This window comes from Geotrypetes seraphini, chromosome 3 (assembly GCF_902459505.1).
Source record: "Geotrypetes seraphini chromosome 3, aGeoSer1.1, whole genome shotgun sequence".
NCBI classification, from domain to species: domain Eukaryota; kingdom Metazoa; phylum Chordata; class Amphibia; order Gymnophiona; family Dermophiidae; genus Geotrypetes; species Geotrypetes seraphini.
Window position 1 is genome coordinate 43,772,523 of NC_047086.1, and position 20,835 is coordinate 43,793,357.

The 20,835-nt window shown below is 42.9% G+C and overlaps 1 protein-coding gene across 7 annotated transcripts in view; it reads left to right on the forward strand.

Annotated features, from left to right (window-relative positions):
• The window catches only part of LCA5 (lebercilin LCA5), a 92,035-nt gene that overhangs the window by 59,873 nt on the left and 11,327 nt on the right, over positions 1-20,835 (forward strand). For all 7 annotated transcript variants that reach the window (XM_033939854.1, XM_033939848.1, XM_033939851.1 and 4 more), the window contains exon 7: positions 7,228-7,381. In XM_033939854.1, coding sequence (XP_033795745.1) covers positions 7,228-7,381 — 154 coding nt within the window. The remainder of the gene's footprint in view (positions 1-7,227; positions 7,382-20,835) is intronic.

The window sequence follows — 20,835 nt, forward strand, 5'->3', positions numbered from 1 at the left end:
ACACCTGGTCCACCGCCCCCACAGGTCTGCCCTCCCTCCCTCCGTGTGGGTCTGGCCTCCTAGACCCCCATTACTTACCTGAGGAGGCGGCAGCAGTGGTCCTGAACTACCAACCCCTCTTCCCTCCCTCTGTGCCCCAAAGTAGTAGCAGTAGCAGCAGTCCTGACCCACCAGTCCCCCATTCCTTACCCAAAGCAGCAGTGACAGCAGAGGAAAGGCCTTGCTAGGGCTTGCTGCGAACAGCCTGTTTACAGCGCTGCCACTGCTGCTTTGTGTAAGGAATGGGGGTTTGGCGGATGAGGACTGCTGCCACTGCACTGAAATGCTTTCCTGCTCGATGGTTCCTCCATGCTCAGTGGTTCTTCTGCACTTGCAGAGGCACGGAGTTTCAAGTGCATGGCTAGGGTTTTATTATTATAGATAACATTTTCATCTTTGTTTTCTATTCCATTCCTGATAATTTCTAACATTCTATTTGCTTTCTTAGCCGCCGCCACACATTGAGCTGAGGGTTTCAATGTATCTTCAACATTGACACCTAGATCCTTTTCCTGTGCAGTGACTCATAATGTGCTATAGTTCAGGTTCCTCTTTCCAACATGCATCACTTTGCACTTGCTCACATTAAACGTCATCTGCCATTTTGATGCCCAGTCTCACAAGGTCCTCTTACAATTTTTCTCAATCCTCTTGCGATTTAACAACTTTGAACAACTTTGTGTCATCAGCAAATTTAATTCTCTCACTCTAATATGCTAGCCTCGTGTGGCAAACTAGCCTGTAATGCTCCTCCAATTCAGGTGCCCGCTGCAACCCCAAGAAGGGATAGCAAGGCGAAACCATTGCAGCAGAGTGCTGTCAAAATGGCACTCATGGAAATAGCTTAGTCCCAGCAGGTTGGAACCACCAAAAGGCTCCTGCTCAACAGCCCTGAAACCATTAAAAGATATACCAGCAGAGCATCCAGATTAATTACAGTCCGCTGAGGCCAGACTAGCCTTCTCGAAGTTAGGCGCATCACAGCTAGTTTTCAATAGTGATTGACTCAGTAATCCAACAATCTAGGTGGCCAGCATAAAGCAAGCAATCCAGGCAAATCCGTCCAGTAAGGGCAATCCCTTCAGGGTATTAAAACTCAGTAAACGGAAAAACAAAAATCTAGCCCCTATCTCAAAGACTAAAGGGCCTAGCAAATGAAGGAAACAAGTCATACCATCATAGTTCAGGGAGGCGTGCTGCTCATTGAAAGGACAGCCATCTGGGAGATGAAATGAGGCTACTTGCAAGCAATATCAAGCGAGAAATTGAGAAGTTTTTAAACTAGGAAGAAGGTGAAAGCCAACAGTCGATCAAGAGTCGATGGTTCGGGAAACGGTATACCCATGTAGGAAGATTGCGGGGAAGACTCACTGGAACATTGACAAGATAGAAATCCTGGCGGATCGAAAGCAACACAAGAGGGAAGGAAATGCAAGAAAGTAACAGGCCATAAACTCAAGTGTATGTACATGAACGCAAGAAGCCTAAGGAATAAGATAGGGGAATTGGAAGCTATGAAACAAAAAGGTAACCTTGACATCATCGGCATCACGGAAACATGGTGGAACAAGGAAAATGTCTGAGACGCTGTGCTACCAGGATATAAGCTATACCGCAGAGACAGAGTAGGACAAAAAGGTAGGGGTATTGCCCTATACATCAAAGAGGGAATCGAGTCTACTGGAGAGAACACGCCAAAAATGAAAAATAAGGTAGAGTCTCTATGGGCCAAAATGGATAAGTGTAAGGTAATGCATGTCGGTAACAGAAATCATGTACACGAATACAGGATGTCTGGTGCAGTACTTGGAGAGACCCCCAGGAAAGAGACTTGGGAGTACTGGTCGACAAATCAATGAAGCCGTCTGCGCAATGCGCGGCAGCGGCGAAAAGGGCGAACAGAATGCTTGGAATGATTAAGAAGGGGATCACGAACAGGAACAAATGGAACGGAAACGAAGATCGGAATCTACTACCGACCTCCCAGGGCAGTCCAAAGAAACTGATGGAGAAATGACGATGTGATTAAATGTCAACTGCAAGGGAGGCAATGCAGTTATCATGGGCGACTTCAATTATCCGGGGATAGATTGGTACCTAGGCACCTCCGACTGCAGTAGGGAGACCAAGTTTCTGGATGCTGTAGGTGATTGTTTCCTGGAACAACCTGTCAAGGCAAATACAAGAGGAAATGCAATTCTGGACTTAATTCTAAATGGACTACGAGGACCGGCGCAAGGTGTAGAAGTAGAAGGGACGCTGGGAAACAGTGATCACAATATGATCCACTTCAGCCTGGACACTTGGGCAAAACATCGATCCAGAACGACAACCACAGCACTGAACTTCCGAAAAGGGAATTACGAAGGGATGAGAATCATGGTGGGGAAGTACATTAAGAAGAGGATAAGCACTGTTAAAACACTATAGCAAGCATGGTCCCTTTTTAAGGACACAGTCACCGAGGCACAAAATCTATATATACCGCATATCAACAAGGGATCCAAGAGGAAAAAGAACAAGGAACCAGCGTGGCTCACTGTAGCGGTGAAAGAAGTGATCAGACACAAGAAGATTTCTTTTAAAGTATGGAAAAGGTCAAAAACGGACAAAAACTGGAAAAAGCACAAGCAACATCAACGCAGGGGCCATAAGGCGGTAAGAAGGGCCAAAAGGGACTACGAGGAAAAAATTGCCAAGGAGGCAAAAAACTTCACGCCGTTCTTTTTAAGAGGAAACGACCCACGAAGGAAGCGGTGGGGGCCATTGGACAACCATGGAATAAAGGGAGTGCTAAAAGAGGACAAAGCCATCACCGACAAAATGAACACGTTTTTTGCGTCTGTGTTTACAGAAAAGGATATACGCAACATACCGGAAGCTGACAGGCTATACTTAGGAAACGAAGATGGGAAACTGAGTGGATTGACGGTCAGTCTAGAAGAGATATGCAGGCAGATTGACAGGCTTAAAAATGACAAATGGTTTCTGCAAGGGGAGATCGTGCCTAACAAACTTATTGCACTTCTTCAAAGGAATTAACAAACGGATGGACAAAGGAGACCCCATAGACATCATATATCTAGATTTCCAAAAAGCCTTTGACAAGGTGCCCCATGAACGCCTACTCCGGAAACTGAAGAACCATGGGGTGGAAGGAGACGTACATAGATGGATCAGAAATTGGTTGGCGGGTAGGACACAGAGGGTAGGAGTGCAGGGCCACTACTCGGACTGGAGGAGGGTAACGAGTGGGGTCCCGCAGGGCTCGGTGCTCGGGCCGCTGCTATTTAATATATTCATAAACGATCTAGAATCAGGGACGAAGTGTGAGATAATAAAATTTGCAGACGACACCAAACTATTTAGTCGAGCTCGGACTAAAGAGGACTGCGAAGAATTGCAAAGAGATTTGAACAAACTAGGAGAATGGGCGACGAGATGGCAGATGAAGTTCAATGTTGAGAAATGTAAAGTATTACATGTGGGAACTAGAAATCCGAGGTACAACTATACGATGGGAGGGATGTTAGTGAAAGAGAGTACCCAAGAAAGGGACTTGGGGGTAATGGTAGACATGACAATGAAGCCAACGGCACAGTGCGCAGCGGCCGCTAAGAGAGCGAATAGAATGCTAGGTATAATCAAGAAGGGTATTACTACCAGAACGAAAGAAGTTATTCTGCCGTTGTATCGGGCGATGGTGCGCCCGCATCTGGAGTACTGCGTCCAATATTGGTCGCCGTACCTTAAGAAAGACATGGCGTTACTAGAGAGGGTTCAGAGGAGGACGACACGTCTGATAAAAGGGATGGAAAATCTTTCATACGCTGAAAGATTGGAGAAACTGGGACTCTTTTCCCTGGAGAAGAGGAGACTTAGAGGGGATATGATAGAGACTTACAAGATCTTGAAGGGCATAGAGAGAGTAGAGAGGGACAGATTCTTCAAACTTTCGAAAAATAAAAGAACAAGAGGGCATTCAGAGAAGTTGAAAGGGGACAGATTCAAAACAAATGCTAGGAAGTTCTTCTTTACTCAACGTGTGGTAGACACCTGGAATGCGCTTCCAGAGGACGTAATAGGGCAGAGTACGGTATTGGGGTTTAAGAAAGGATTGGACATTTTCCTACTAGAAAAGGGGATAGAAGGGTATAGATAGAAGAGTACTATGCAGGTCCTGGACCTGTTGGGCTGCTGCGTGAACGGACTGCTGGGCGCGATGGACCTCGGGTCTGACCCAGCGGAGGCAATGCTTATGTTCTTATGTTCTTAAATCCCCTGGACTGGATGGCATCCATCCGAGGGTAATCAAGGGACTGAAAAGGGTTATAGCTGAATTGCTTCAACTAATAACCAATGTGTCGATCAAATTGGGAAGGATTCCGGAAGACTGGAAAGTGGCGAATGTTACGCTGATCTTCAGTAAAGGTTCGAGGGGAGATCCGGGAAACTACAAGCTGGTGAGTCTGACCTCGTTACGGGAAAGATGGTAGAGGCGCTGATAAAGGACCACATCATTGACCACATTGACGGACACAATCTGATGAGAACCAGCCATCACGGCTTCAGTAAAGGAAGATCTTGCTTGACAAACTTGCTGCACTTCTTCGAGGGAGTTAACAGGCAGATAGACAAAGGTGACCAGGTCGACATTGTATATCTGGATTTTCAGAAAGCGTTTGACAAGGTCCCGCACGAACGACTACTTCAAAAAATTGCGAGCCATGGGATTGAGGGTGAAATACTCTCGTGGATCAAAAGCTGGTTGGCAGATAGAAAACAGAGAGTGGGGGTAAATGGATGATACTCTTACTGGAAAAACATCACCGGTGGAGGGCTGCAGGGTTCGGTGCTTGGGCCTGTGCTCTTCAACATATTTATAAACGACCTGGAAATCGGAACGACAAGCGAGGTGATTAAATTTGCAGACGATACAAAGTTATTCAGAGTAGTGAAGACGCATGAGGATTGCGAAGACCTGCAACAGGACATAAACACACTCGAGAAATGGGCCGCGATATGGCAAATGAAGTTTAACATGGATAAGTGTAAGGTGATGCATGTCGGTAACAGAAATCATGTACACGAATACAGGATGTCTGGTGCAGTACTTGGAGAGACCCCCAGGAAAGAGACTTGAGAGTACTGGTCAACAAGTCAATGAAGCCGTCTGCGCAGTGCGCAGCGGCGGCGAAAAGGGCGAACAGAATGCTTGGAATGATTAAGAAGGGGATCACGAACAGATCAGAGAAGGTTATCATGCCGCTGTACCAGCCATGGTGCAACCCCACCTGGAATACTGTGTCCAGCACTGGTCACCATACTTGAAGAAGGACACGTTACTACTCGAAACGGTCCAGAGAAGAGCGACTAAAATGGTTAAGGGGCTGGAGGAGTTGTACTGCGAGAGATTAGAGAAACTGGGCCTCTTCTCCCTTGTAAAGAGGAGACTGAAAGGGGACACGATTGAAACGTTCAAGATAATGAAGGGAATTGACAGTACATAAAGACAGGTTGTTCACCCTCTCCAAGATAGGGATAACGAGAGGACACTCTCTAAAGTTAAAAGGGGATAGATTACATAAGGAAGTTCTTTTTCACCCAGAGAGTGAAACTGGAATGCTCTTCCGGAGGCTGTTGTAGGGGAAAACACCCTGCAGGGATTCAAGACAAAGTTAGACAAGTTCCTGCTAGACCAGAACGTACGCAGGTAAGGCTTGACTCAGTTAGGGCTCTGGTCCTTAACCTAAGAGCCGCTGTGGGAGCGGAATACTGGGCACAATAGACCACTGGTCTGACCCAGCAATTCTTATGTTCTTATAAAGATTCAGTTCTGCAGGCAAATGTTTGTTATAGAAAAAAAAAGCTACCAGAGAAAAATAAATTCACCAATTTATAAAGAGGGGCTCAGGTGCTTGAGGCAAACACATCTGCTCTGTAGCTCAGCATCACGTGACCCCCCGACATTTACGCATGTAATGTGTGTGTAAATACAAGCATCTAGATTATAAAATTGACCATATATATATATATATATATATATAACCTTAAATGATGTTATATCTAATGGTAAACTGCTGGATTTTTCATAGTTGCAACTTAAATTTGGCCTTAATAAAAAACAAAGTTATAAATGGTTGCAACTGAAGCAGGCTATTCAGGCAGGGTTCCCTGAATGGAAATCTCTTACTAATCAATTTAGTTTAGATTTCCTATGCTTTCAGGCAGACTTCTTGGGTCACCAAGCTGCGCAGTGGTATAAATTATTATCTGGACTTAGAGATATTTGGAGCATTGAGATTAAGCATCAAATTAATGCATCTCAATGGCCACGTATTTGGTCCTGGAGGATGAAGTGTACAATGTCTGCTTCTATGAGGCAAACATGGTTTTTCCTGTTGCATAGAGCACTCTGGACCCCTGTTTGTTTACAAAAATTGGATTGCTCTAAGTCTAATAGATGTTGGCATTGTCACCTTGAGGCTGGAACTTTAGATCATTTATTGTTTTCCTGTCCATTCATTAAAGCCTTTTGGATGTGTATTTAGGATCAAATAAATTGCTTGTTAGAAAATTATGTAGTATTGTCATACGACACAATTTTATTTGGCATGTCTATGAGAGCTAAATCTCAAATATCTGCTAATAATAACAAGCTTTTGATGATATTGACAGGAGTTGCCATTCAACAAATAACTTATAATTGGAAGGATTGTAAAAGACTGAATTATTTTTTTTGGTGGAATTCAGTTTGTCATGTGTTTAAAATGGAAAGAGCGTTGGCAGTTCAAAAAGGATACTATAATAAATTCAAGGATTTGTGGGGACCATTACTAAATTATTATAATAATTAATTTACACTTTTCCCAATTTTAATGTTTACATGTGGATCGGGGGGGGGTGGATTTTCACTAATAATATATGTATGAATGGTATTAATTATTGTATTTTTGTGATGCATTTTAGTTATATATGATATGGGTGGAGATAAGGGTTAAATCTTCTTGTTGCATGTTGTTGCAGATTTTCAAGTGATGTATTTTTAAGTGTTTGGTATTTGCTGTGCACTTGATGTAAGAGATAAAATGAATAAAGAATTTTTTTTTTAAAATTGCCCATATAGCTTTTAGCATGCAAGGAAAAAATAAAACCTTTGTTTCTTTTTCTTTTATCAAATTTCTTAAGGAGCAAGAAAATGTAGAGAGAGTACTGAAAGAAGAGGCAGATCACTTAAGACAAGAGAGAGAATGGCTAGAACGGAAAAGAGAAAGAGAAGAAAAGCTGAAGAGAGATCAAGAACAGCAGACTTTGGAGGAAAAAGCGCAGAAACTGCGAGATGGTAAGTGAGTCAACACTATTAGCATGCATAAAACGTAAATGAGAGTAAAATAAAATTGGAAGTGAGGCAAGCATCAAGTAATTGTTGTTCAGGAAGATGTTGAAAACTGTACTGTTTGAACGTACTTTTGTGAAATGAGCTTGGGCAACTGATATCTGTTATTTTTAATAATGTGATAAGTTATTTGGTTATGGCTTTTTTTTCTTTTGGGGGGTTGTTTGTATCATAAGATTTTAATATATTGGAATTTGATGCTTGTCTTTTAAGAGTTCGTATGATGAATGTGTAGTGTTTTTTTTGTTATGTTTTTAAATTGTATTTTTTCTTCTGCTTTTATTATGTATATTTTTTGTTACCTGCATAGAATTGTTGGATATGTGGGATATCAATTTTTAAATAAATAGTCTCAGCAGCACATGAAATTTACCTTGGTACTACTATTTTCTGTTACACACAGGGCCGGATTAAAGGGTAGGCCCAGTAAGCATGAGCCTCGGGCCCAAAAACATCAGGGGGGCCTGCCAGTGTGGTGCTATGACCAGGGCCGGAGTTAGGGGAGGGCACACAGGGCAGCTGCCTTGGGCCCTGCTGTCTGGGCATCTCTTTCCCTTGTCGGGTCATCTCTCACCCTTCCCCTCACCTTCATGGCACTTATCCAAACCAGTTTTCTCTCTGTTGCACGCATGCGGCTGCCCCAAAGCTTGTCCTCTGATGCCATCCAGCAGAAACCAGAAGTTGCATCAGAGGAGAAGCTTTGGAGCAGTCGCGTGCAACTAGTGAGAACAGCTTCCCCATCAGGGCCTTTCTGAGAAAGAGAACTTTGGTTTTGAAAATTGTCTGCGAAGGTGAGGGAAAGGGAGGGAGATGCCCAATAAGGGGAAGAGGTTGAGTGAAGCTTTAGGTTTATTGTGTTAAGAAAGAGGGGGATGACACTGAATGGAAGTGGGGGGGTTGAGAGAGGTGGACAGATACTGAATGGAAGTGGGAGACCGGTGAGAGAGAGGGACAGATGCTGAATGAAAGGGGGGTGAGAGAGGGGAGCACACACTGGAAGGAAGTGAGGAGGAGAGAGAAAAAAGGGCACATGCTGGATTGGGGGGATAGAGTTAGATACTGGAAAGAGTGCAGGAAAGAGGTGGCAAGCTCTAGGTAGAAACAATGGAAGAGGGAAATTGACTGAATAGTAAGAGAGAATTTAGATAGATGCAGAAAATAAATTGAGAAGAAAGACCAGGGAAGAAAAGGAGGAAGGGAGAGATGCAGAGCATGGGGGGAATGGGAGGACACAGATACCAGATTTGGGGGTGGAAAGGGGAGATGCTAAAATCTGCTGGGAGGGAGGGAGAGATGGAAGGGAAGAAGACAGATGCCACATCATAGGGGAAGCGGAGGGAAGTAGATGGATGCCAGATCAATGGGGAGGAGGGAGAGATGGAAGGGTGAGCAGGGTAATTGGACACAAACGCACTTTTAAGTAGCAGTACCTGTGTGGGTGCCAATTAAGCTGCTAGTTTCGCTCTAGGTGTGTAAAAATGTACATGGAAAATGACGCAAGTTTTATTAAAATAGTTATTTCCGTTTATTAATTGCCACAATGATCCTCAAAAGATTGGTTGCGTCACCGGGAGATCTTTACAGCTGCCAAACGCTGGCCTTTCTGACAAAGATCTCAATCTGATAATTTGTTGCTCCCCAATATGTACCTTTTTTCTTGCATGACATCATTACTTGTCAGCCAATCCATTAACAGAGGCGGTCCTTAAATTTGGACAAGAACTTCCTTTTAACATGAAATAAAAGTTTCAGAAATCATATTTTTGTTTACATTCATTTCTGAATATACATAAACATTTTATTACTATAGCCAAAGAAAACGTTAAATCTAAACCTGCTTATCTGTTTCAAGAGAGCCTGTATTTACCTTCAATTGTGCAGATGTTGAAAAGTTCATGTCCCTGTTAGCACAGAAAAAAGGGAGGGGCTGTTCTCCCCCTGCTCTGAAAAACTGGCAGTTTCAAGTTTCACTGATTCACAGACTCACATCCCTTCCTATACTGGAGACTGATACAGCGTTTCTGATTCTAACTATTTCCAGATGTTGCCTCAGGATTTCTCCTTAGAGTTCCTTCAGGTTTAAAATATATAAAATATTAGAAATTAAGTACACACCATTCTTTCACATATCTTTCATGCATCATTCATTCGTTCTTTCATACATCATTTCATCCATAGATCCACACAATATATTTCATTCATATTTAATGCAAGAAAGCTTTTCTTCTATGCCCAGTATTGGAATGTGAAATCAAGCTACCCAGCCCAAACACATCTGGTATCAATTAGCCCATGAAGCTCAAGGTGGGAAAAACCTGAACAAAGAACAGACAGAAAGTCATTGCCCCCAAAATGGAGTCATTAGAGTTCTTTACCTGATTTCCTCTATGATTCTGGCCCACCTAACACCTTACACAAATAGTGAATTCCCCTTTTCCTATGCTATATATCGGTTTCCTGATCTTTTGTTTATTATCCTGACTTTTTCAAAGTTTTAAAGGTATTTGCATTTATATAAGACCCTCTGATAAGAACTAGGAAGGTCTCTGTCACGCCCTGCTAACGCTTCTGTGTAGTATGCGCCAACTCAGGCCTATTCAAGGAGAGGCAGACAGTTTCTGGAAGAGGCATAGAAAGAGAGCAGATGCCATATGGAAGAGGCAGCGAGAGGGCAGACAGTATTTGGAAGGATGAGAAGATGAGGAAAGTAGAAACCAGACAACAATGGTAGAAAATGGTAGAAAAAAAAATTTCTGTTTCTTTTAGCTTTAGGATAAAGTATTATTTTAGCTATGTTGATAAACGTTTATAAATAGAAAATAGAAATAAGGTGATCCTTTTTATTGGACTAATTATAATACATTTTTATTAAGAGACGAAAACTCCTTTTCTCAGGTCAGGATAGGGATGCCATAACAGCAGTATAGTTTACTGACCTGAAGAAAGAGCTTTTAACTTCTGAAAGCTAATTGAGAAATGTATTTGCTAATAAAATGGCAGGCACTAAATTTTCTTCCCGCCTTGCCCCATGCCTCCTACCCAAATGCAAAATATAAATTGGTGGGCTTCCCAAAGTGCGGCCGACTGAAGATCTCTTTCTTTAAGAAGGAAAGGGGGATTTGTTCAGAGGTGTTTGGGGGTTCCATAGAAGAAAAACTGTGCACTGGTATGGTAATATTTGTGTGTTTTGAATTTTTTAAAAAAAGAAATCATTACATTACATTAGTAATTTCTATTCCGTTATTACCTTGCGGTTCAAGGAGGATTACACAAGAGTTGTCAGGAGGTTACAAGAATTGTAACATTACATAAGAATTGTCGAGACCTTTTTTTTTTTTCAAGATCTTTATTCATTTTTCATCTTATAAAAAGTGTACAATATTACAACATTTAAAAATTATACATGTCACTTAAACAACTTTCAATTAAAATCTCAACAAGAAAAATTTATTCCCACCCCCCCTACCCACCAAGAATTATGAAAATCTTTATTCATCACTCCATCCAATATTAAGATCACAATATAGTAACATTGATATCATATACACATCTCTTACATTTCTTTAAATCACATCTAGAAACACATTTATACCCTCCCCTCCCTCCCTCCCCACCAATATTATGATCAAAAGATTCATATCAATATTAACAATTGATCATCCATAATATAACTTAATACCCCTTTCCCCCCATGCATAAATGTATTTTCTATGAATAAAGGTGTCTAGTCATTGCAAAAATTTAACGGCCTCCAAACCCTTTTAAAATTATTATAACTACCCTTTTGTGTGGCAATAACTCTTTCCATTTTATAAATATGGCATAGCAAATTCCACCAGAATGTATAACTTAATCTACTGCAATCTTTCCAATTGCTGGTAATATGTTGTATGGCGACCCCTGTCATGATCAATAAAAGTTTATTATTACTTGAAGAAATTTGACATTTTGTTCTCATTGACATCCCAAACATTATTGTATGGTATGACAATGCTACATGGTTTTCTAACAAACAATTAACTTGAGACCAGATTGATTTCAAAAATGCCATGATATAAGGACAAGAGAATATTAGATGGTCTAAGGTTCCTGCCTCTAAATTACAGTGCCAGCATCTATTAGACTTAGAGCTATCTAACTTTTGTAGTCTAACTGGGGTCCAAAGTGCTCTATGTAAAAGAAAAAACCAAGTTTGTTTCATAGATGCAGACACTGTAGATTTCATTCTCTAATTTGTGGCCATTGAGACGCCATAATTTGATGCTTAATCTCAATGCTCCAAATGTCCCTGAGTCCATTTTTAGGTTTTTTATTTATAAATTCATTTATCAATTTATACCACTGTGCGGCTTGGTGACCCAAGAAATCCACCTGAAAGCATAAGAACTCCAGACTGTACTGATTATTGAGATTTTTCCATTCAGGGAACCCCTTCTGAATCGCCTGCTTCAATTGCAACCATCTGAAATTTTGTGATTTATTAAGACCATATTTCTGTTGCAACTGTGAAAAGTCAAGCAGCTTACCATTAGATGTAACATCCTCTAAAGCACTGTTCTTCAACCGCCGGTCCGCGGACCGGTGTTGGTCCGCAGAAAATTCCTGCCGGTCCGCAGAGGGCCGGCAAGATCGACGCGATTAAATTTCCCGTCGGCATCTCTTCCCCTTTCCCTTCCAGGGCTTAGGATCAGATGCTGACAGCAAAAAGAAACACAGAAGCCGCGGGACTTTTCCTCTTGCCTGCTTCGCTATAGGCTTTGCTGATCCTGATCCCGCCCCCCTCTGAAGTGACTTCCTGTGTTTGAGGGGCCGGATTGAGACCGGCAGAGCTTATAGCAAATAGCAATGCAGGCAAGAGGAAAGGTCCCGCAGCTTCTGTCTTTGTTCAGAGTTCTGGGCAAGGGAACTGTAAGTAAACTGTTAAGAACCAGGCTGCTTCCAATTTAGTGTCAGTTATGGTGAGATCAGCGATTGTGACACTGGAGTCACTCTGGGGCCAGCAGCCAAGGGAGGGATTAAGAGATGCTGGATTCCCACTTGTTGTGGGAAGGGGATTGTAAACCCCAAGGGGGGGATTGGTGTGACAGAAGGGAGATGGTGGATCCCCTTGGGGGAGGATAGTTATTGGAACTAGGTGGGAGTTGGAAGAATAGGGACACAAAGACAGATGCTGGACCTTGAAGGGGGAAGAGAGACATGGAAAATGCTGAACAGGAGGGTGGAGTATGAAGACAGAAGTAATATGTTGGACATGGGTAGAGGGAGTAGGGAGACAGAGGGGATAAGCTGGACATGGTGAAGGGGAAATAGGGAGACAAGGAGAAGATGCTGAATAAGGAATGTAGGAAGTAGGGTGATGGAAGGTATCTGCTGGATTAAGATGGGGAAAAGAGGGGAGGTACTGGAATACATTCAATATAAAATCATAACTGAGGCTTGTTGGTATGGGATCAGATGGTTTGTGGGGACCGAGCTTGCGGAGACGGGGCGGAAATGTGTTTTTTAATTTCAGTCTTAGTAGTTTACCGGTCCACAAAATAATTATTTTATTTCTGCCGGTCCACAGGTATAAAAAGGTTGAAAAACACTGCTCTAAAGTACATATTCCTGCTATCATTCAATGCTTCCAGATGACCTTAAAACTGCCAATTTGAATCTTGGAGTTTAACCATATTGTTTGATTAGTTGATTTGTAAATTGGAATAGGCGTTAAATTATTAACAAATCTGAGAGATTTCCATGTATCCATAAATATTCTGTTATCTTTATATAACCTAGGCATTTTAATACTAAGAACATGACATAATCTCAAGGGGAACATGAGCCGCCATTCCAACCATAACCAATCAGGAGTGTTATCAATGAGCTCTGGGAGAACCAAATACATACCCTGTCTCAAAATATAAGCTTGATGATACCTGTAGAAATTGGGAAAATTTACCCCACCCTCCGCAATTGATTTTTGTAGAGATACTAAAGCAATCCTAGGGGTTTTGCCCAGCCAAACAAATTTTGTAAGAATACTGTTCAATTTCCTATAAAAAGACCCCTTAAAAAAAACTGGTACCATTCCCATCTGATAGCAAACCACAGGCAATATCATCATTTTAATAGTTTGAACTCTCCCCCACCAAGACAAATGTAATGGATTCCATTGTTCGCACATTTCTGTAACCTTCTTCAATAAACATTTTTCATTCTCATTCATTGTGTCATCTAGTGTGCCTTTTATCCATATACCCAAATATTTTAATCCATCTTCCTTCCATACAAAAGAAAATGAATCGGATAAATCTTTTGCGCAATACACATTTAGTGGAAGAACTTCAGACTTACTCCAATTTATCTTATACCCTGAAAATTTTCCAAATTTTTCAATCAATTCTAATAAGCATGGAATGGTTGTTTCAGGATTTCTCAAATGAAGCAAAATATCATCAGCATATGCAGAGACTTTGTACTCCCGGTCTGAATAAGGAATACCCTGTATCCCCCCGTGCTTGTTGAATAGCTAACAATAAGGGTTCCAAAACGATATCAAAAAGCAAAGGAGATAGAGGACAGCTTTTTCTAACTCCCCTCCGCAACTCAAAACGTTCCGAAAAATTATTATTTATATATAATTTTGTAGCAAGGGAGCTATACAATGTTTGAATCATTTGTATAAATTCTGAACCTATACCAAACCAATCCATAGCTTGATACATGAAGGTCCATTCCACACGATCAAAGGCCTTCTCTGCATCCAAGGATACTGAAAAAGCCGGATCTTTCAAATCCTTTGTTAGGTTTAACATATGAAAAGCCAATCTTGTGTTATTAGATGAATGTCTTCCTGCAACAAATCCAGTTTGGTGCATATCTATAATAAAAGGGAGAGCCTTGGCTAAACGTAAAGCCAAAGTTTTAGCCAAAAGTTTTCCATCTACATTAATTAATGATATAGGTCTGTAATTTGAAACCAACGTGAGATCTTTGTTTGGCTTTGGCAAAACTATAGTCAATGATTCTGCCATAGTACTTGTAATGCAACCCTTATTCAGTTGAGCCTGATATAATTTCAATAAATGAGGTAATAGGATAATTTGAAATGACATAGAATTCCACTGTGAAGCCATCCCCACCTGGAGCAGATCCAACTCTAAGAGACCTCAACGCTGTTTCTAACAGGAGCAGGAGAGAGGCAGAGGGTGAGGGGCTGAGGTGAGAGTTAGCTCCGCCCACTCCCTGACATCACCGGCAGCAGACCCAGAGCTCCCCCTTAAAAGGGGAGAGGCTAAGGATCGCAGATCAGCTTGCTTTCAGCTTGTTCTGAGATCGGGGCAGGCAGAGGAGGAGAGGGCTGAGGAGAGAAGCAGAAGGCAGGACAGAGGAGACACGTGGAGGCAGAAGGGAAGGAGCAGGAGAGAGGCAGAGGGTGAGGGGCTGAAGCGAGAGTTAGCTCTGCCCACTCCCTGACATCACCGACAGCAGACCCGGAGCTCCCCCTTAAAAGGGGAGGAGCCAACGGCGCGCAGCCGTTCGGCACGCAGTGAAGGCTCCCCTTAGCGAGAGCGCCTTTGCGAAGGAGCCTTGAGAAGGAGCCCAGGCAGCCCAGCAGCAAAAATCTAAGGTACTTTTCTTCTCTTCTCACTCTTCTCTCTACTCTTTCAGCTAGCTGCATGCCAGGCACCACTCATACGCACCGTGGGACATAGGAACAGGATAGAAGAAATGGAGGCAGTAGGAGCCCAGCAGAGCTACCCAGTATACTGCATCGAATGTCATATGTATGACTACCTCCCCTCCGGGAGGCGGGCGTACATATGCAGTCGATGCCAGGAACTGGATAGCCTGAAGAAGGAGGTTGGGAGACTGCAGGTTCGAGTACAGGAACTGGAGGGACTCTGCACCATAGAGGAGCAGTGCTGGGCAACGGAAGACACCGCCAGAGAGGACCACATTACAGAACAAGTTAGGGAACTCGAGAAGTTCATCGAGGAGGCCTGCAGGTTGGTGGAGGCACAGGACCACAAGCACATCAGGAGGGAACTAACAGACGGATGACAAAATCCACCAGACGCCATGGGAGTAGGACCTTGCGGAGAATCTGGACAGGCAGATGAGGAGGAGACCCGACAGAACCCGGAGGAGGGAATAGAGGACTGCATCACCGATACAGACTTGAGACCAGAGAGACAGTTGAGGAAGGGGAGATCTGCTATCATGGTGGGAGACTCAATCCTGAGAGGAGTGGACAGTCACATAGCTGGAGGGAGAGAGGACCGTCTAGTGACATGTCTCCCGGGGGCAAGAACGAAGGACGTCACCGACAGAATCGAGAGGATCCTGGAAGGGGCCGAGACGGAGGAGACAGCTGTAGTAATCCATGTTGGAACCAATGACTCAGCAGGAGGGACTACAACAGGACTGCACTAACCGATCAGTTCAGGATCCTGGGGAGGAAACTGAAACTGAGGGCAAGGAGGATAGCCTTCTCGGAGATCCTGCCAGTACCTAGAGCAGACGTAAGGAGGCAGAGCGAACTACAGGCAATAAACGGTTGGCTCAGGAGATGGTGCGAGGAGGAGGGTTTCCTTTTTGCATGGAACTGGACAACTTTCCTGGGAAAGAATAAGCTCTACAGGAGAGACGGACTGCACCTGAGCACGACTGGGACAAGGATGCTGGCACGCAACGTCCAGAGCGTCATTGATTTGGCTTTAAACTGAGGAAGAGGGGAAAGTCGACAGTCGATCTGAAACATCGGACAAAAGTATCAAGTAAGGATACTGAGCAGGGACATTGTAAAAGAGGGCTGAGGACTGAGTGGGAACTTTTGGGAAAAGGACCTAAGGATACAACACAGGAGACCAGGGCCATGGACATAGAGCAAGGACATTGTAAAAAAGGGATCGGGACTGAGAGGGAACTTTTGGAAAAAGAACCTAAGGACGCAATGCAGGGGACCCGGGCCAAAGATATTGAGCAAGGACACTGTAAAAGAGGGCTCAGGTCTGAGTGAGAACTTTTTGAAAAAAGACCTAAGGGAGAATTGCAGGGGTCTTGTGCACAAATTAAACTGGCAAGCAGCACTAATAGAGAACAACGGAATCCAGAGGGACAACCAAAAACAGGGGAGCAGGCTGAGGACGAAACAGACATACCACAGGAGGAGGATGACCGAGACGAGGCTTGGGGTCTGGCAACTCGCGAGGGGGCCAGGAGCGCTAAACCACGAGGAAAAACAGCAAGAAAGGCGAACAAACGGGACTTACTTTGCCTATACACTAATGCTAGGAGCCTAAGGGCTAAAATGAGAGAGCTGGAAATCCTAGCCAGCAAAAAGGGCCTAGACATAATTGGAGTCACAGAAACGTGGTGGACTGATGACAATGAATGGGATGTGGCTTTACCAGGATTCAAACTCTACAGGAGAGATAGGTCACACAAAAAGGGTGGAGGAATAGCGCTATATATAAAAAATTCCATACCTTCAACCAGAATGGAAACAACAGTAAGGGCGGACGACTTGGAATCACTATAGGTTAAGCTACCAGGAGGAACTGGAGCAGACATAAAATTGGGTCTGTACTATCGCCCACCTGGACAAACGGAAGAAATCGACCAGGATCTGGAGGCTGAACTGAGGCAGGTATGCAAAAGCGGAAGTATGGTGGTGATGGGAGACTTCAACTACCCAGGAATAAACTGGAGTATTGGGCACTCAAACTGCATGAGGGAGACCAAATTCCTGGAGGTCACGAGGGATTGTTTCAAGGAACAGCTGGTCACGGAACCAACACGGGGTGATGCCACTCTTGACCTAATCCTCAACGGACTAAGGGGACCCGCTAAGGAGGTGGCGGTACTAGCCCCACTAGGAAACAGCGATCACAACACGATCCAGTACAGGCTAGAAATTGGATCATCAAAGGTGAAAAGAACTACAACGACTTCAAAAAAGGGAATTATGATGCCATGAGGAAAATGGTGGGAAAGAAACTCAACGACAGCGCAAGGAAGATAGAGTCCGTAGAAAATGCCTGGACCATACTCAAGGGCACAGTACACGAAGCACAGAACCTGTGCATCCCCAAGTACAGGAAAGGGTGCAAAAAAAATAGAACAAAAAACCCAGTGTGGATAACAAATGCAGTGAAAAAGGCGATAAGTGACAAGAAAGCATCATTCAAAAAATGGAAAAAGGACAAAACAGAGGAGAACCAAAAGGAACACAAAAAACACCAAAAGGAGTGTCATCGAGTGGTTAGGAAAGCAAAAAAAGAATATGAAGAGAGACTGGCAGGGGAAGCAACAAACTTCAAATCATTCTTCAGGTACGTTAAGGGGAAGCAACCAGCAAGGGAGGAAGTGGGACCCTTGGATGATGGGGACAGAAAGGGAGTGGTAAAAGAGGAAAAGGAGATAGCTGACAGGCTAAATAAGTTCTTCACGTCAGTTTTCACGAGGGAGGACACAACCAACATTCCGGAGCCCGAGGAGATCGTAAAAGGAGAGCAGGATGAAAATCTGGTCCAGCTAGAGGTGAGCAAGGTGATAGATAGACAGGCTAAAGAGCGACAAATCACCAGGTCCGGATGGCATTCACCCAAGGGTACTTAAGGAACTAAGGAACGAAATAGCTGAGCCACTTCGACAAATATGCAACCTATCCCTAAAAACTGGAGAGATTCCGGAAGACTGGAAAATAGCAAATGTCACGCCCATCTTCAAGAAAGGCTCAAGGGGAGACCCAGGAAACTACAGGCCGGTGAGCTTGACCTCGGTCCCGGGAAAGATGATGGAAGCACTGATTAAAGACGGCATCTGGGAACACATCGACAACTATGGGCAGCTAAAGTCGAGCCAGCATGGCTTCTGCAAGGGCAGGTCATGCCTCACGAACTTATTATACTTCTTTGAGGGGGTAACCAGCCAGGTGGATAAAGGGGAATCCATAGATATCATTTACCTTGACTTCCAAAAAGTCTTCGACAAGGTGCCACACGAAAGACTACTAAGGAAGCTATGGAACCACGGGGTGCAAGGGGAGGTCCACCGATGGATCAAAAACTGGCTGACGGACAGGAAACAGAGGGTTGGAGTAAAGGGACATTACTCAGACTGGCAATGGGTCACGAGCGGAGTTCCACAGGGGTCGGTGCTGGGACCGTTCCTATTCAATATGTTCATTAACGACCTGGAAGCAGGAACAAAATGTGAGGTTATTAAATTTGCGGATGACACCAAACTATATCGCAAGGTCAATAACATGGAGGACTGCGAAGATCTCCAAAAAGATCTGACAACACTGGAAAAATGGACCAAAAAGCGGCAAATGAGTTTCAACATAGGGAAATGCAAGGTCATGCATATAGGGAAAAAAAACCCGATGTTCACTTACAAAATGGGGGGATCAGCGCTAGGGGTGAGCGACCTTGAAAGAGACCTGAGAGTGATGGTAGACACAACATTGAAGGCGTCGGCGCAGTGTGCCACGGCCTCAAGGAAAGCAAACAGAATGTTGGGTATCATTAAGAAGGGTATCAAGACCAGGACAAAGGAAGTCATCCTGCCACTGTTTCGTGCTATGGTGCGCCCGCACCTGGAGTACTGTGTTCAGTTCTGGTCGCCGTACCTCAAGAAGGACATGGAGGTACTTGAGAGGGTCAAGAGAAGAGCAACTAAGCTAATAAAGGGCATGGAGGACCTCTCATATACTGACAGACTGAAAAAGCTAGGGCTTTTCTCCCTGGAAAAGCGGAGACTTAGAGGAGACATGATAGAAACCTTCAAGATCATGAAGGGCATAGAAAAAATAGACAGGGACAGATTTTTCAAATTAAGGGGATCAATAAGTACAAGGGGGCACTCAGAGAAATTGAAAGGGGAGAGGTTTAGAACAAACGCCAGGAAGTTATTTTTCACACAGAGGGTGGTGGATACATGGAACGCGCTACCAGAGGATGTGATAAACAGGAGCACGCTACAGGGGTTCAAAGAAGCTTTGGATAGGTACTTGGAAGACAAAGGGATTGAGGGGTACAGATAAGAGTAAAGGTAGATTATAGGGATGGGATTAGAGGTAAGTTACAAAATTAATCAGGGACCACTGTTCAGGCACTAGGCCTGATGGGCCGCCGCGGGAGCGGACCGCTGAGCAAGATGGACCTCTGGTCTGACTCAGCGGGGGCAACTTCTTATGTTCTTATGTTCTTTTAATGATATAGGCTCTTCTAAACTTCTTTTAATGTGTTCAGGAATTTTCGGTCCCTCAATCAAATTTAAAAATTCTAAACCATCTTTTTCTCTATTTGCATAAGGCACAGAAGAATATAGGTCTTTATAAAAAATTAAAAATTGACTTAAAATGCTTTCTATTTGAGAATGTGACAATCCATTCTCATCTTTTATAGCAACAATTTTTTTTTTCTTTTTTTCACTTTAAGAAAATTTGCCAATAATCTTCCCGCCTTATTTGAATTTCCATAATACAAAGTTTGCTGAGAAAACAAATCTTTCCTTACCAATTTTGACGATATCTTATTATATTTACCCTTAGCTTTTAACAGAGCCTGCAAAGTATTATGTTCCCACTTCTCAGCTAATTTATTCTCCAAAATTTTAATTTCTTTCTCCAAATCAGAAAATTGTTTTTTAAGTTGTTTTTTAATATATGCCGAATATGAGATAATATTGCCTCTCATGGTAGCCTTAAAAGCATCCCATAACATTTCCTTAGAAATATCTTCTGAGGTATTGATATGAAAAAATTCAGTCATTTTTAAATTAAAATCTGCAAGGAAATTTGAATCTGCAATCAATGTATTATCGAATCTCCAAACAGACCTGCTATATTCCTGTTTTCCAAACTTAAATTCTATCCACACCCCTCCATGATCTGATAGTATGATCGGATCTATGGAAGCTTTTATCACTTGTTATACTAGTTGATTTGAAACAAAAATATAATCTATTCTTGAAAAAGATTTATGAACTTGTGAACAGAAAGAAAATTTGCGCTCATCAAAATGAAGTATCTGCCATATATCCTTCAAATCACAAGACTGTACCAGATTATCTAACCCTAAAGATTTCATAATTTTACTTGGTTTTTTATCCATTAATGGATCTATAATAGCATTGAAATCTCCAGCCACCACTAAATTAGAAGTAGCCAGTAGGAATAATAGTTGTTGTAAATTCTTGAAAAATTCGTATTCATTTGATTCATTTGATTCGTATTTGGGGCATATACATTAACCAAATCCAGGGTATTATTTCCCATGCTCATTCGTACATGTACCCATCTTCCCAAGGGATCAGAATCAATTAATTGAAAATTAGCTGAATTATTTTTGTTTATTAATATAGCTACCCCTGCTTTCTTCTCCAGAGCCAGGGCAAAAAAAGAATGT